At 38.5% G+C, this 12,042-nt stretch overlaps 2 protein-coding genes across 12 annotated transcripts in view; one reads left to right on the plus strand and one right to left on the minus strand.

Annotated features, from left to right (window-relative positions):
* LOC129780329 (rap guanine nucleotide exchange factor 2) overlaps positions 1-12,042 on the minus strand; it is a 41,854-nt gene that overhangs the window by 14,609 nt on the left and 15,203 nt on the right. For all 10 annotated transcript variants that reach the window (XR_008743888.1, XM_055788467.1, XM_055788464.1 and 7 more), the window contains exon 2: positions 10,048-10,801. Coding sequence is in view for 9 of the 10 variants with exons in the window: in XM_055788467.1 (XP_055644442.1) it covers positions 10,048-10,278 (231 nt within the window). In the remaining variant the exon portion in view is untranslated. The remainder of the gene's footprint in view (positions 1-10,047; positions 10,802-12,042) is intronic.
* LOC129780330 (uncharacterized) lies at positions 3,056-4,667 on the plus strand. 2 transcript variants are annotated; one of them, XM_055788469.1, is made up of 3 exons: positions 3,056-3,239; positions 3,418-3,515; positions 3,885-4,667. In XM_055788469.1, the coding sequence occupies exons 2-3, from the start codon at positions 3,513-3,515 to the stop codon at positions 4,437-4,439; spliced, it is 558 nt and encodes a 185-aa protein (XP_055644444.1). In that variant the 5' UTR covers positions 3,056-3,239; positions 3,418-3,512; the 3' UTR covers positions 4,440-4,667. The 2 variants fall into 2 exon arrangements, with proteins under 2 accessions (XP_055644444.1, XP_055644443.1); XM_055788468.1 differs by having other exon boundaries at positions 3,099-3,325.

Raw genomic sequence — 12,042 nt, forward strand, 5'->3', positions numbered from 1 at the left:
TCATCCATTGGACCAGCCTCAGAGATGAACAGTGATTGGATGGAACCTAGGACTAATTATGACATTCCATACAGAGTGATCGAACATTCTCGTTCAGTATGGGATGAAGGTGGTCCCAACGTTCGTAATGGTTCAATCATGTTCTACACTGATGGGTCGAAAATGGGAATCAGAACAGGTGCCGGAGTGTATGTGCCCAGAACAAAAATCTCTGTGGCTATGGGAAACTGGTCAACAATTTTCAGGCAGAAATAACTGCAATAATAGAATGTTCAAATTTCTGCCTCAAAAAAAAATATAGACATGCTAACATCCACATATTCTCAGATAGTCAAGCGGCACTTAAAGCTGTGAATACTTTCAAATGCTCTTCAAAAATTGTCTGGGAATGCATTTTCCTTTTACAGCAATTAAATCAGATAAGTTCGTTACAACTGTACTGGATTCCTGAGCTTTGCGGTATAGAGGGCAACGAGCGAGCAGATGAATTTGCCAGGAACGGCTCAAAATCACCATTCACTGGACGTTCTGACTGTGTGTTGAAAAGTGAGCTGAAGAAATGGGAAGACCGGGATATGACATCCAATTGGATGGCTGTAAAACTTAAACAGGCAACAAAATTTATCACGCCGAGTATTAAAATTACTCAACAACTGCTGAGCATTAATAAGAAAGACTTCAGCACATTCACTGGTCTTGTAACAGGACACTGTCCGAGTAAATATCATCTTAAAAACATAGGTTTAGTGCAAGATATTTGTCGCTTTTTGTAATGCCGAAAGCGAAACCTCGGAACAATTGCACTGTAACTGCGGAGGTCTAACAAGACGCAGACTTCAACACCTTGATAAAGTTATTCTGGAGCCCAAGGAAATCCTAGGAATTGTCCGATTCTGGTCAAATATGCACCATTTTATTGTAAAATTTGTTGCCATTCTAAATATAGCTTCATAACTCTTCTTCTCTTGATCCCAATTTCTTAGCACTCGGGAAGTTTTACAATGCAAGAAAAAGGTGGTACTCGTTTGCAACCACATCGAGGCAACCACAATTTCATCTTCCAAGCCGTTGTTGGTCGTCTCCGATTCGCCGAGTGCCAGAAAAGACGAGAAAAGAATGAGAGAACAGCAAATCCTGTCCAGACTGAACATCGGTCACTGCTCGGTTTCCCATGGATTCAACAGAGGACCTTTCCATCTACTCTGCGACCACTGTCAAGTTTACGACTCCGTCGAACACTTCCTGTGTGATTACCCGAAATATGATGATCTGCGAAATCTTCATGGAATCAGCGGATGTATACGAGATGTTTTGAGCGAGAGTAGCAGCGTATTTATACTACTTAAAAGATGCCGAACTATTATTCAAGATATAGTGTCTCAACAATGGATCAGCCAAGAAGATCCTTTTTCCTTCCCCTCCAAGATGAAGGGAAATAAGAACACTTCGGCATCTTTAATGGCATGGCTTCCTCTCCTCAGGGCTGGAGCCATGGTCCGAGGACATCCTTACCATTTGGTCCAGCGAGCAAACAGCAATTTTTTTTTTGTTGAATTATGTTTTAAAAATGGTTCTATGTGTTCAATTTTTGTGTCACTTGAAGTCCAATAAATTTATGTGCAATGATTTGATCTCAGCGAAACCTTGCAATGTTGTTGAAAATGGAGAAGGAATTAGCCGGCATCCAAAAGTCGGTCATCCTTAGCACCTGCGCGATTGTCCGACAATTCCTTGGTCAGGACTAAAACAGCACGAGCATGCAGATACGTGCATTCCGCAGAGCCTAGTCCTGCTTTGGCTTTCAGAAGCCCGGGGGCAGGTGAAAATTCTGGCTAGGTTTGCCTAGTTAAGAAGTGAGACAAGTCTGGCAAAAAAAAACGAAATTGGAGGAAATAAATTGCACGTATTTTACTGTTACAGTATCATTAACACAATTTCAGCGGCCTGGCTTGCATTTTCGCCTTTATAAAAGAAAAAGTGTAAAATGTACCGAATTTTCTTTTTATTGACGTCCATTGTTAACAACTTGTAATTGACAACTGAATGGAACAAACAAAAATACAGCAAGATTGTTTTTTTGAAATTGTATGATCGATGTTACGCGAGATATTGATCACTAAAGCCGCCTACCAAGAAAATAATGGAATACTTTTTCGCCAATCTAAAATTTTGCATTGGGTATTTCATCGTGTAAATCAACATTTCGCACGAAGTTCCATATGAAAAATCGAAATGATCATTTTCATTGGCACCCTAAACCATACGTTTTCCTGGTCGATTTTTGATAAAGAAAAAATTTCGAGATGACAGTCGATCTCGACGTTTCATGCAATTTTCAGACATTTGACATAACTTTTTTTTCGAAAACACTATTTTCATGTAAATCATTGTTTGACATTGACATTGTTTGAATTTTTTTATGAAACACACACATGATCAAAATCATTCCAAATAAAATTATATTGCCCAAAAATTATCTCTTTTATTGTATAATATATTTGGTAGTTTGAAGCTTGATATAATGATTAAACATTATTGATTGAGAGATAACAAGTGTAGTACAATGTGCCTTTTTTTATTTAGACCGTGTTGATTTGGAAATATTAGGCGATTTGCCAAAGGGGTCCAAATTACCCCCACTTACCTTACATATAAACGAGTCATCGTACATATACAAGTATACAAAAAAAGTAAAGAACTTAATAAGAAATTCATCTAGTAATTTCCAAAGTGAATAATTCAATTGATAGCACAAATTAACATAATATTTACCAACATCCGCAATCGAGTTGATACAAAGTAAGAGCGAGTTAATGTTCATTACCGTAGCACTAAGATAACCGTTATGGGGTTTTCTCGGTTTTCTTCATGTTCGCTCCTACGTTCGATTGTTTACAAATAAAATTCGCTGATGTTTAGAACAAGCAAAGCAACAGATTCGTGCTCCAATAAGCTCTCCCACATTGTACTAAAAGCTCACTATCATTGACATAACGTGTTTACCGGGAAACGTACCGTGTGGTTGTGGGTGTGTGCAAACAATCCAGCTGCATAAATTCTGGCACCTCGCTCAGCAGTGTTAGTGACATCGTGCGTCGCAGCAGATGTCAAAACTTTTCTCAGACTTGCAGCATATCTTCATGTTTGTTCCTGCTGGATAGTTAAAAATTTGTTGCTACGTTCGGTTCACCTCTTTTTGGCAAGTGAAAGTGTAAATTATAACTCACGCGTACTCAGAGGTCAATAAAAAGCACAATTTCCAAAGAATAAACAGTTTCTGTTTTACGGAGCAAGAAATGTGTCGATCGAAACATTCCTAAAACAAGTCATTATTTTTGTGGGCAAATTCTTCTCCCTCTTTGAATCGAGAGCCATTCCGGATTAACCAAACATTTTTTTCGCTATCATACCGATCAGGAACTATAGCAACAAGAAACAAATCAGGTTTTACTCCAACAGCGAATAATACAGTTGTGGATAGGATAAATTCAGCGAGAGTAGCGAGTGACAATATGGTAAGACTTTAAGACTGTGAAAAACATATTTTCTCAAGCGGATCAACTAGTAGCCAATATAGTCCAGTCGAAAAAGTGAAAATCAGGTAGCATATTTTTGTGCAAATTGATAATAAATATGTTATCAATTGGCCATCTTTGCGAAGCACACATTTTCCGTTTTTGATCCTTCGCGGGCCTTGACTTTTTATTATTACGTTTATCGTTTCACTTTTCATTTTAACCATTCCGCCCCGTCTCGAGACCGTGAAAATGTTTCGAGATCGATTGTGCAATATCTTTTGATTGGTGGAATTGAGCTCCATGAGCAACAGCAACAAAAACAGAATTTTATTCATATTTGTGTATTAAACTTGTCCCCGTTTTCAGGCATCAAGCATTGGTGGTTCTGTGTCAACGGTCTCCAAAAAATCATCCACAGCCGTCTCAGGGCAGACCGCAACGACGGGTAGGAAAAAATCGGGCCCCAAATTTGAGCTTTCGGATGAGCAACGACAGGACATCAAGGAAGCGTTCGATTTATTCGATTCCGAAGGGACCGGTATGATTGACACGAAAGAGCTGAAAGTTGCCATCCGTGCGTTGGGGTTCGAACCGAAAAAGGAAGAAATCAAAAAGATGATCGCCGAAATCGACAAGGATGGTACCGGGAAGATATCTTTCGAGGACTTCCTGTCGCTGATGACGGTCAAAATGGCCGAGAAAGATTCGAAGGAGGAGATCCTGAAGGCGTTCCGCCTGTTCGATGATGACGAAACGGGAACGATTTCATTCAAAAATCTCAAGCGTGTGGCCAAAGAGTTGGGGGAGAATTTGACTGACGAGGAACTGCAGGAAATGATTGACGAAGCGGATCGCGACGGGGACGGCGAGGTGAACCAAGATGAGTTCCTGAGAATCATGAAGAAAACAAGCCTCTATTAATGCTAAAATTTGTCGAGCACAATTGGATAAATTCAGTACCTTAATAGGAAGCCGCCACATGATAAATGCACTTTTGAAAGCTGTAGCTGTAGAGAGAGTCTTAAATATAGGGCAACAAAATAATAACTGATACAACGCTTATTGAAACGGAGCACTGTCCTAAAACTATTTAAATCAGTGATGCACTGTTCGTAGATCAGTAGTAATAAACTTATACGTTTAAAATAATTTTATCTTCTTATTTCAATATCACCTTTTCCGATATTTTTCTTAAAGTTTAGAGTATTTCTTTCATATGCCAATCAACGAACCCTGGGCAACTGGTGGTTCCGTGGATGATATGTGGAATTATTGAGTTTGATGCACGAAATCATTTAACCACAGTCACTGATTATTATGCCTACGCCTATACGGAAGCATAACGTGTAACTAAAATAGAATTTTCCACTCGAATCAATAATCATCTTTTGAAACGGGAATTTCGGGATCGATCTTCATCGGTGGGATGGTTATGAGAAGCACTTGGATGGTATCGGTGTAAACTGAATATGATGCAAAAGAGAAATTGTGGAAATTATGTGTAAATTCTACGCTTCCGATATTGCCTTTCTCTTTCAAACGCTTTACTTTAAATATCCTTCCATATCGACGGAGAAGAAAATAACGCGAGAGAAATTGATAATTGTATAAATTCAGCCGAGCCAACACCCAAAGGCTATTTTATCGTTTCGATCGGTCGATTATCAATCAGTGCACCTCACGCTCGCGAGGATGTATCAATCGAACAAAGCAGATTATTCGTGCAGAAGCAACTCATCAATACGTATTAAATGATGAAAGCCACAATTTAATCGAAACCCGTAATGAATAGCGGGCGTCAGTGGGGTCAAATTCCATTTTGTCCGGTGGCTTTCCCACCAAAGAGGCACCCACATTGCGTTTAGAGCATATACGTATGTAGAGTGACGGCCTAAATCACGATTTTAAATTGTTGTGTTGCGAATATACGAGCGAAACGGAATGTTCCTGGTTAGTGAAGCATGAATGCCTATTTTGTCTGGAATAATCGTTCGTCAGTCGAAACTGATTTTTTATTTACACGAAATTTGAAAACAAACATTTTGAAAAAGAAAACAAAAAATTGTTGTTATTGTTGAATTGAGTTTAAAACATTTCGAGTGGAATATTTATTCAACTCTTGGTATATACCGAATTGTGGTTCTTAAATTGAGAAGCACTCATTTGGCTCATTTTCCAGCTAAGTTCTTCCGTTTTAATTCACAATATTGGTCGCGTAGGTCGTTTAAATAGGTGGAGTGCCTTTCGAACATAGTCTACCAATACCATAGCCATCGAAACTTTGGACAATCAGCGAAATTTAACTTCGAAATAATCGAAAAACCTGCGTGTTTGTGTTATTTTCACGTGATGATATAATTTATTGTTACTATACGCCTTCCACTTCAACTTAACCACTGTTTGGGCAGTGTTGGTTTTTGTTTTTCATTAATGTTTGAAAAAGTTTTTATCAAAATGGCAAGTTAGGGGTAAGAAATAGATATTGTTACGCGTACAATGATAATAAGTATGAATTCTCGTGGAAACACATTGCAGGAAATAGCTCGGAATATACTCGGAAAACCCACTATACAGCAAAGAAAATCATAAATCGTATTTCATAAGTGGAAATACGAAGGAATCATGGAAAATCTCCCGAGTTTTTTTCCGGTTTTCCTGGTAAATTAAAAATAAAATCTATGGTTTTTGATATACATGCAAACTCTCTCAGGTTTGCAAAACAAGATCAATTCATTATCAAAATGATTATCAATCATTTTGGTTTACAACCGAACATTTTGTTTACTTTGTTTACGGAGAAACCACGCTCCAATGTAGTATTGCCCTGTGACAGAATGAGGATCCCTTTGACAAAGTCAAACAAGTTTGTATATTCTTTTTCCGCTATGCCTATGAGTTCCTCCACCCACAAGATGTCCAAACGTTCTTCTTTCCGACGATAGTTAATGGCGGATTTCCTAAAGGAAAGGTGACATAGGCTCGTCAAAAATGGTTGAACTGCAGCAGCTGATGTAAAGAAAAACCTTAGTTTAGCCCCCAAGCAATTTATCCTCAACACTACTTTAAAGGTACTGGTTGTGATAACAGCAGCCAAGTTCTTACGGAAATATGGATGTGTATCTTTGTACTTACGTTCTTTTTGTGCTTAGACTGCGGCTACGTAGGTTTTAAGGAACGGCAGGGCTATTTCTGCCACCGGTTGATTTTCGATCCATCTAACTGCACAAAACTTAAGGGGAAACTTTGCCGACCAGTAGTTGAAGAGTACTCCGCAAATCTTAACGGAATGTTCTTGAACAGGCTGTAGAAGCACAGGAGGAATTCAACAATTTTCCTTCTTTGAATGAATTGTGCACAACATGCAAACCGTTACCTATATTCGTTAGCTCGTAGTTTTGGCTGCCTCGGATTTCAAGGATTTCTTCATTCAACTGCTTCATTACTCTCCAATTAGCATGGGGACCGTGAATGCTGAGTTGATCCGCTTAAACTAGGTTTGGCTTCAAAACATTCCATCAATCCATCGATCAAGTCCAGTGCAGGCGTTGAGCTTAGAAAAACTGAGCCAATGTACCTGGATTCCACCGGTCTCTTCGTTAAATTCCAGTAACTGAAGTTAACATCCATCTGTTGCTTTTGAGAAACCTTATTTAACCTGTACTCGCGAAACTGTAACTGTTAAAAATTACCATAAGCCACCGAATTGTTTACTGTTTACAATTCTTCCACAAGTGAAATTCTTTCACAATTGTGTATATGTATGACCATTATATTCAGCGAATAACTATACGAAAGTGAAACATTTATATTTTGCTTTTGAACGTATGAATCTAACGACGAATATATCGACGAATAGTTAATATAAGGAACCGTTCAATCCAGTTACAAAAGGGACTGAATTCAAATAATAATAGTTCGGTAATGATTTTATGCATTATATTCAACAAATATTCCACGCCACTAACATTAATTTATACATTTCATTCAATAATATTCTAGAACATGAAAAAAGGCACTTGTCCAAAAAAGTTACTCTTATACTCGCGTCGGTGTGTCAGACCGAAAGTGTTAAAAAAGTGGCACACGTCCCCTTTGTACCAACACATGCGATACGCTGAACGATGACGAACTACGAATAACGATGCTAGAGAGAATCGCAAAGTCGTAGTGTTGATATTTTCGGAGAAATGAACGAATTATTGATTTCTCGGTCTGACAGACCAATGCACGAGTATAGGAGTGTTTGCGTTTCGACGACTCCGATACCGATATCCTTACAATTTTCATGTAAACCACTCGGCTACACTCAAAAAGTATGGCGCAATACCGTATGGGTAGTGGGGGTAAATTGATCAGTGGGGCAAAGTTGTCACCTGCATGTTTGTTAATATAACTATTGACTATAGCCCAGTGGCGTCAATTGGAGCTTTCGCACCCGGGCGGAAGTGTCCTGACCTGACCTGACTCGTGTCTGTACTTTGCGCTTCACTGGAAATGGACAAATTACAGTTGTTTTGTACTGTACCCACGACTACGATTTTCGATGTATCTTCTTTGGCAGCGACTATTTTCATTTTTATTATTTTTTATTATTTTCAGTAATTAATTTCTTAATACCCACGTTTTTCAGCAGTCTGAATTATAAATTAATCAAAAGAAATGGTGTACTTTTTATGGTTGTGTATGTGGAAAGATAAAAAATCAAATTTGCGTCGACTAAAGACTCTAAATCTAGACGGGACTCAAGTGCAGACGAGAACTCCGTTGACTATCTGATTGAAGATCAATGTATATAACACATACAAGTACATACATACATACTACATTTAAATAATAATTAAAAATATATAATATTTTTAATTATTATATATTAAAAATATTAATTAAATAATTGAGAATATTAAATATTTAAAATTCATATTTTGAATGAAAATTCCTGGTGAAAAAAAATCCTGACTATTTCCTGTTTTTCCCGGTTTTCCTGGTTGAGTTGCCACCCTGTGAGAAGAATTCTCGATACGCCATTTTGCAATGTGCCTTACATTCTACCAATCATTGCGAGTGAGTCCGCTTCCTCGTTACCAAGAATAGAATAGCAACGGAAAGGAACCCTAATGAAAGTGATTCGAAAACCTGAATGGCTTGTATACTGCTTAGACTATCCAAGAAAATAACATAGTGATCGAGGGACGGGGGTCTCCGAGTTCATGGAACATAATGTGATGTTCCTTAAGGATACTAAAACCAGTGGATCCGTAAATCCTCGAACCATCAGTGAAAGAATTTCGCTCACGCAAAAAAAATCGAATAGCTCCTTAAAACAAAATTTCGCTCCGACGATGGTAACACTGCATTCCCCACTTCGGGACGATAATATTCGGCTACTCTCGGCCTGATCGGTTTTTAGTGTCAAGATGTTCTTGTAATTTACAAGAACGTGTATTTTTAGTGAAATATTATTCCTCGAGCAACCGAAGCCTTAATGAATTCAACATTTCTCGTCGTCAATTACTTCCTATGGGGGTACGTGAAGGACCGTTACTATGTCAATAAGCCACAAAATTTGGAAGAACTTGAAGAAGAAATAAATCGGAATTTCAACAACATCGAAGTCGTAATATTAGAGTTGAGAATGAAGAATTTTGTTCATCGTTTAAAACGCGTTATCGAAAAAAGGGGTGGTCACACCGAAAATGTCCTAAAATAAACTTTATTTTCGTTTTTTTAAAATAAAAGTCGGTTCACTTTTGTAGATGTTATTGAAATTTGTTCTGTGAGCGTTTAATCTGAAAGACTCTGTAATTTCAGAATAATTTTAACTGGAAGCATGAAACCACTATCGCCGATATAGGAGCGCATTTGTGTGTAAGTGAAGGGAACTCCGCATGCGAATGACGAATCTCTTTAGTAGCATATCCGTAGCATGTTAGAAATCTTTCAAAACCCTTACTATTTTACCTCTTGTTGAAAGAGTTATTCGTCCTGTAGAGAAAATAGTGTCATTAGAAAAACTGACGCCAGAGAGCAGCAAATCTATATACATTACAATAATCATTCAATGATCTTCCTCTGAACAAATTTTTCAGTCATTAATAAACAGTTGCGCATATGTTTTGCCAATAATGTGGATTGCATATCACGAGCTTTACACGAGTGAAACATATAATAAGTGCTCAGACGCCCATGTATAAACGCTGAAATCATCACAAACATAAATGCAATAAATGTATAAGACTGTGAGCGCGCAGTTGAAAGCATTTCTGGAATTCTATGTCACTTGCAGTGCCGGAGGCTGCTACGGTCTATAGTGGATGGCTTTCAAGCGCACAAATATACCGCACAATGGCCGCTTTGACGGCGGGGTGATGGTGATGCTGAGACGCGTATTTAAATATTTTAACATCAGTTTAGTTCAGCCAGCAGCTTGCACTATTTGTATCGAAAAGTTGTTCCAGTCATATGACATATATTCATTGGAAACAGCAGTACACAGATATTGCAAACAATGGCGCAAATAACGATTACTTACGGAGTTGGCGTGTTTAAGACGCGTGATGGCATGTTTGTTGTTCACATTCCCATTGCTTCCCCCTCCGGGCACAGACGCAACCAAAGTTCTGCTGATTCCGATTCCCGGTAGGCCGACACCTACGCCGAAGCCAACACTGCTGGCACCTCCGATGATGGTGGTGCCAACGCCGTGATTGATTCCGAACTCGCTGTGGTCCGACAAGCTAATTGGCAATTTTCGATCGGTCATTTATCGTGGTCTGTTTTTTCCACAGCAAAGCTACGAGACGATATCAAACAAAGACCACTCACGCGTACATTAGCACAAACAACACTGCAGCGAACTCCCGGGACGGAACACAAATGTACGCGAGTTAAACACAAGACGTTTATTATTTGGCAAGATAAAATATCTCAAAGCACACACGCGGACGCGAGAAGAAAATTGATAATGCAACGGAGGAAAACTGGTTCTGCCACTCGCTGCTGATTCGCATATAATTCCTGTGTTCACACAAACACAGCGCACAAGTGCAGCGATGCCACTTGCTGCTGATGCTGCTGCAGCTGGAGTTGTCGGTTGCAGGGTTGTTGATATGCGCACTTCGCGAATTCGCGTTCTACATCATCGCTGTTTTCATGATCACTAGTCGTCATTAACATAGATTCACCGCTGCGGATGGATAGTCGTTGATAGAGCGTCTAGTGGAGCATATGTTTCGTTCCCGATGCCTTGGGTGATGCTGGCTGCCGCTGGCTGCCGTTCGGTTCTCCTGCAAAAGGGGAAACAGTTCAACTATTTAGTGGCGGGTTTTTTTCCTTTCCCTTCCCGTTAGTCTGAGGGTGGTATGCAGTGGGAGGCGAAATGTGCGAGCAATTTTCATTATAGGATCAAACTGTTTATTTATTTATTTTGGCTTGACATCTTTATAACATGGCCAGAATCTCATGGCGCAGACGAAAGCTTGACGCAGGACTTTGATAATTCGGGACAATTGCTGTCGAATTGTGTTTTTGTAGCTCATTTAACTCTTTGTGGTCGTTTGTCTGCTCTCAGCCACCACAGCAAAAAACCATGCTAATCTTATATTTTACTCAACCAAGTATCAATTTACGCTTTTCCTAAACAAAGCTTGATGTCTAGTGAACCTGTTCACGGATCAATACGGTGCTCCTATGAGTAATAGATAACTCAGTATCAAACAAAGTAGTCACCCACACAAGACAACGCACAGTGTGTTGATTGCATAGGATTGTGGGACAAAAATCATAACAGCAGAATCTAGCCATTGTAACACTTCGTTGTGATGGAAAAGATTGTTCATAAGTATCAGAACTACTGTTTACATAAGTGTCTCATGTTATTTGAATAATCGCATAAGTGTCTCGAGCTACAAAATCTTTGTTCTTCTAAAACGAAAAGTTCTGAAAATCTCGGACCACAGAAGGCATTATTTGAGTGACTACTGGTTCAAATTATGTTGAACTAGTTGTTTTTAAAGTGCAAATTAATTGTTTGCATAAGTGTATTATGTAATCTGAATAATCTCATGTAAACAAACCTTTGTTTGTTAAAAGAGAAAAGTACTGATCTTTCCGGATACACATTGCTGGCATTAATTACACATTTATTACATCAATGAAAAAAGTGTCTCATATTCAACGGATAATAAAACTAAAATTATGTGTTGATTATACTTCATGTGATGTACTCTTGGAGATGGTTTCGGAAGATTTCACACGAAGACGAATTATAAAATATAATTTTTATATAAAGCACCACATCAAAACACATTGTTAAGTTAACACACCTACATAGTTTAGAAAAAAAAATGAAAACAATGTTTATTTTTCATAATCTTGTATTTATCACTGCTTTTTCAAGGAAAAATAATTCCGACCAGTACGACACCCATGCCCAAATTTAATACGACCGCAAAGGGTCAATACTTCAAATGGTGGTTCTGGAAAAATAGTTTGTTATATGAACTGAATTGAACTTCAAACGAGATGT

The sequence above is a fragment of the Toxorhynchites rutilus genome, chromosome 3, assembly GCF_029784135.1.
Source record: "Toxorhynchites rutilus septentrionalis strain SRP chromosome 3, ASM2978413v1, whole genome shotgun sequence".
Taxonomy (NCBI): domain Eukaryota; kingdom Metazoa; phylum Arthropoda; class Insecta; order Diptera; family Culicidae; genus Toxorhynchites; species Toxorhynchites rutilus.